Raw genomic sequence first — 5,332 nt, 5'->3', positions numbered from 1 at the left:
CAAATTCACCTGCCCATACTTTCTCTTTTATTTTACTTGGGACGTGAGATGATATAGGAGTAAAGACACTAGACACAGAATCGGGCGATTGATTGATGTACGACATATCGCCACACCTTTGTGTATCAGGATCGGAAAGGGGGGGAACAGGAGACCCAGAGTAAAATGGACGTGCTAAGATTTGTTAAGTATTGATAAACCTACCAATTCCACTCGAGCTTTGCTGGGGTGGGACCTCTTGTGCGGTAACAGGAACAGGCATACGAGACTCATCAGGAATGGGAGGCAATGCTTCATCGGCTATGATATTGACGACCGGACCATGGCTCACAGATAAAGTTGACTGTCTGGTCGAGGGACCTTGAGTAGGGGCATCAGTGGCATCAATTTCGCTGGACGACGTGGAAGCTGTCGAGGGTATTTTTCTGGATTGGCGTGGCGACGATGACGTCTGAGCAGTCTGCAAAGTCTTCTTCTTTTTCTGGTTTTTTGTAGCATCTCCGTCTTGTTGATTCCTTCTAGGGGCTGCTCGTTTTCTTTTGGCAGGTTTCATGCTGCGTTTTAAGGAGGATGGCTTGGATTGATTATCTGTTTTGATGTGGTGTTTCAAAAAATATGGCAGCGTTAGACGTAAATATAAAATCGGGATACATCCGGAACGGATTCCGGTTTAACGTTGTGAAAGAACAGATTAATTTCTCTTTTATTAAATTGGTTTATCTTTTACTTAGATAAACCCGATTAATACATGTACCGTTTGTCAAAGGACTGTGTTTAGGCTTACATGTACAATCTTTACTCTATGTGACCAATTAAGCAAGCAAGATACATGTATTTCCTTAATTTTGCTAACTTTGTGTCATGACTTACATTGAGAGTCAATACAAACAATCGAATGAGGCGATTATGAATGATCAGTACAATTAAAACAGTAAAATCATATGTAGCTTACCATCCAAAGCAGACGACAATTCATTACTATTTGAAGTTTCACCGAAAGCTCCCTGACTTGAAGGCTGTTGTAATGAAGATCTTTTCTGGTTTTCCGTGGCTGAAATTTCACTTTTTATCGCATTTGTTGATTCTAGTGTATTTTTGTCTGAGGTAGATTGGGTAGCAGAGTTTCACTCTTAAGCTAGTCCTTGTGTGGTAAGGCTGGAGTAAGTTGACAAATTGCTCCCTTCAAGATTCTCTTCTAATAAAACCGCCATAATATCGGTTGCCGATATCGTCGTCTCTATCAAATACCAAAAGTCAAGTTTTATGTAAATGCACATGTAAGAGTACAGTGACGTATAAAACTTTAAGGTTCATGTTCGATGCATTTAGAAATTAGATTGAATGTATTTGAAAAAAAAAGATTAAAAAAAGAAAATTGTGATAAGTTTAAACAATCATTCGTACAATATTAAAGGAACAAATGGGCTAACAGATACTTATCCATGTATACATGTACATACAATATCTATATGTTATATATTATAACACATATAAAGTTTGGTATTTTTGATTTGTGGGGATTGGATTTTGACTCATATTACCAGCACCATATAACTGTATCTGTATAGTAGAAAATAGTGGAATGGCATATTTTCCATTTATCAGTTAACATGTAACAGATATATTGCTGCAATGGAACTTACTTTTTTTTGCAGTTTTGAGTTTTTCCATGGCCTGTAGAACTAGATCGTTAGTGTATCCCATCTCAAGTGCTGATCTAGCAGCAACTGTTTCCAATGGATTCTGGCGGCTAGGATGGCTGCTCGCACCGTTTGTCATATTTTGATTCTGGTTGGTTTTAATCGAGTTTTGCGTTGATAAATTGTATTCTGTGTTTTCTGTATTCTGATGTTTAGCCTGAAAGAAAAAGGAAACCAATAAGTCAGGAATCAAAGCAATATTTGTGATCTGAAAATACCTTTAAGTGTTTAAAAATGAACTGAAATTAAATTTTGGCAAAAAAAAAAGGAAATGGCAAATGATGGTATTTACTATAAAGCCTCATGGGCGTGTGTTTCAAAATGAAAATTATAGTATAATGATTTTCGTGTTTTCTACCGACAATTCAGGAAATTAAGTTTTACGGATTATAATATTCGTACATGTATATGCATGTATAAGATAAACAAGTACATGTATGTACTTTCATCGATAATACCTACCATTACTTGTTGGTGTTTTTCTTGCACAACTCTGATAAACTTTGAACCCTTATTTTGAAGTAGATATGCACATTTCGGAAACCATCGGGCGTGTTCTACCCATGGATCATCTCCAGCTTCCCAATTCCGAAGACCTCCACCACAAAAGAAGCACCGTGTGTAATCATTATATCCAGCGTAAAGGAAACCAGCTGTAGCCATCATTTTCGGTGTCTGGTCTAAATAACCAGGCCAGTTTTGGTAGGAACTGATTCGCACCTGAATTGGGGCATAGTTTGGATATTTTTTTCTAAATTGACACCTAAATTGTGTACGTCTTCTAGATCTTCGGGCTTGCAGATATTTGAAGCAGCCATAGATTGGTTTGTTTGCGTTAAGTCATTTCCACTGATGTTTGAAGTCCGGTGGAATTCACTTCTTTCGGTCTGCTCGTGGTATCCACTTTTTCTGGCAAATGACATTGAGTTACTTGTTTCATTCCTTGCATTCTCATATTGAGAACAACACGCTTCAACGCCATTTTGTGTTTGTGTTCCTGTATTTATGTCGGTTGAACTCTGCGTCGAATTATTTTTTATTTCATTTTGTAGGTCATTGACTGTACACGTAATCGCGGGATTGTGTGTATCTCCGATTCCTTTAGGAATCTGCCCAATACAGTTGTTCTGTATGGTCCCTGTTTCATCCTTTTTTATCACCAGTTCGTGTATTTTGTGCAATACTTGTATCCATCTTTTCCATTGAATTTCGTTCAGAGGTACCCCGAAAGGTCCCATTTCCTTTGACAGTTGACACTGTAGTTCGAGTAATATTTTGAGGAGAAACGTTTCGTAAATGGGGAGAGTTTGGGCTTAATCGCTTATGGATTTTGAGTGGATCGTCGCCTGAAGTCGAATTACTATGACTAACTCTACACGCATAACACATAACTGTATCAGATGGTCCCGTAAAATAAAAACCTGCTGATGCAAAACGACTAGAAAATATATTTACATGACGCGGAAACGTACTAAATGACGAAAGACGTAGCAAGTTATTTGACATTGATTCAGCTACCCCAATAGTGCTCCCGGAAGAAAGACTATCAAAGTAAGACGTGAGAGACACAGGCATAGCATGGCAAGTAATGTTTGGTATAGTTTCCAATACAAATAAGTTATCAAGGTGCGCAGAACCGAACTTGTTTTCAGTCATAGTTCCAAGCTTTGTTTTAGCGTTTTCGTTTGCATTTAAAAATGCACCTGGTTTTTCAAAGCATTTCCTAACAGTTGAGGTTATCACTTTTCCTCGTTTGAGATTTTTATCTACTATTTCATTACTTTTTTCGAGCACTGACTTAATTTCTCGAAGTTCAGAAATAAAAACATGCGTTTTACAACTCCTCGCACTTTTGACATCTCCCTTAATGTCGATTTGTAGAAGACTAGTGTTATTGTTTGTTTCCTCTGTTGGTGCTAAACTTGCAACCTTTTGCCTCACTTTCTCGACAACGTTTTTTAAACTGTCAACTTCCTGTGATAAAACTAGTTTCTCAAGATCTGTGTTAGTTGCAGGCCATGACATGAATCTTGTCCTTTTATAATGATAAACTTTGGTATTGTAGCTTTTTCCAAATAGGCACATATTTTACTTACAGTCTCTGTAGTCAAGCGTCCAATATGGTCTTCTTTTCTGTTGCAAAAAAGATGAAAATGCAATTTTTTCTCATTTTTCACGATTTTTATAAAGGAACTGCATAAGATTCATTGACGTTTTGCATGCATATGTTATCATTGCAGTTCTAGTTGTTTCATTTTGTATGTCTGTTTTTAAATTTTAATTTTTAATTTAACGAACTTGCTTCCTGCAACAAAAAAATATAAATGTTTGTTCTAGAAAAAATACATTTAATATTACATTGATCTGATACAACCATGCTTTAAGCGAGCATAGCATGGTGTTTGGCTATTTTTTACCCAAACTTTGCACAAAATTAACACATATTTCCGACAATAGAAAATAAACATGTGGTAGAAAGAGAATTCTACTGCTTCTGTTCTGTACAAATGGAAACGGTTCCTTGATGTATTCAACAAGGGCTTGCTCTTGATATTAACTATTACCTGGATTTTGTAAAACAAGTACATTGTGGCTTATTTCATAGTGGATGCAAATCCCTGTGCGTCATGCATTATATGTTGATAAAGTGTCAGTTAAAAGAATAATGTGCAGTGCATATGTAGAAAATACAGTGTTGGTTTTTAGCACTTTCATGACAACCACACTAGCTAAAGTAAGTTTATCCGGAAGTTAACCACTGTGTACAGGGGCTACATGTACATGTACATGCAATATTGTAAGAAATGGGAGATCAACCCATGCAGTACGACAGAATATGTCGCAAGCTTTTCGTTGTACACACATGTAGTCTATACAATATACATCAATTTTAATAAACACCTGACCTTGCATAGTCAAAATTGTTCCTTGGTTTTACTAGTTAAAGCCAGGTAGTTTAATTATAAAGTATGACGCGGTAACAGGGTGAAACATAACGAAACGTATTAATACATCTGCTTAATCATGCATATGCTAAATTCGGTTTATGTCCATACTAAATTCGGTTTATGCATACGTTAAAATCGAATTCTGTGTATGCTGAATTATTTTAGCATAATTATGTTTTATTCGAGCTAATTATAAGGATATGCTTTAATATTTTAACATAAGCAAAATTATAATTATACCTATGGTTAAATATTTATGCATATTAGGCATAAATTAATTATTGAATATGCTTAAATGGGACTGATATTTCTGCAATCTGCTATCCAATCAGATCGAGTGTTACTTTTTATCCTAATTTGACGAAGTGGAGGTTTGGAATGATGGAACGCAGCGAATAAAACAAAAATAAAAGCCCCGAAAGGCTGAAGATCATATACACAGGTTATAAAAAAAATCCCCACAACGTGTACATGTATCCTTCCAGAACATTTTTTTTTAAGTTAATGATAAATAATTAAAAAAAATGATTAAAATTATCTTACCGAAGAACAACTATTTAAAACAATTTTTTTTTATTGGTCAACTGAACGGAATAATGCATTACTATACAAAGTTCGAATTGTGCCTATGCTATATGTACATTATTTATGCATATGAATAAATAATTAAGTTAAGGCAAAGTA

The 5,332-nt window shown here is 35.7% G+C and overlaps 1 protein-coding gene across 1 annotated transcript; it reads right to left on the bottom strand.

Moving 5' to 3' along the window:
* Positions 1-1,605: 1,605 nt before the first annotated feature.
* LOC148597654 (baculoviral IAP repeat-containing protein 2-like) lies at positions 1,606-3,923 on the bottom strand. The gene is made up of 2 exons (XM_088562053.1): positions 2,163-3,923; positions 1,606-1,857 (listed from the first exon to the last, which is right to left on the bottom strand). The coding sequence occupies exons 1-2, from the start codon at positions 2,364-2,366 to the stop codon at positions 1,606-1,608; spliced, it is 456 nt and encodes a 151-aa protein (XP_088418179.1). The 5' UTR covers positions 2,367-3,923.
* Between the last annotated feature and the right edge of the window lie 1,409 nt (positions 3,924-5,332).

This window comes from Perna viridis, chromosome 14 (genome assembly GCF_037379345.1).
Source record: "Perna viridis isolate PV_CMFRI_1.1 ecotype Kerala chromosome 14, ASM3737934v1, whole genome shotgun sequence".
In the NCBI taxonomy this organism is placed as follows: domain Eukaryota; kingdom Metazoa; phylum Mollusca; class Bivalvia; order Mytilida; family Mytilidae; genus Perna; species Perna viridis.
Note: the sequence above shows the minus strand (reverse complement) of the source record. Positions and strands in the feature narration are given on the sequence as shown.

Bases quoted from the DNA above. Each gene is read 5' to 3' on its own strand.
- LOC148597654 (XM_088562053.1), bottom strand. From the start codon at position 2,366: ATGATGGCTACAGCTGGTTTCCTTTACGCTGGATATAATGATTACACA. The intron at 1,858-2,162 runs GTAGGTATTATC...TTTTTCTTTCAG, and splicing joins AAAAACACCAACAAGTAATG to GCTAAACATCAGAATACAGA.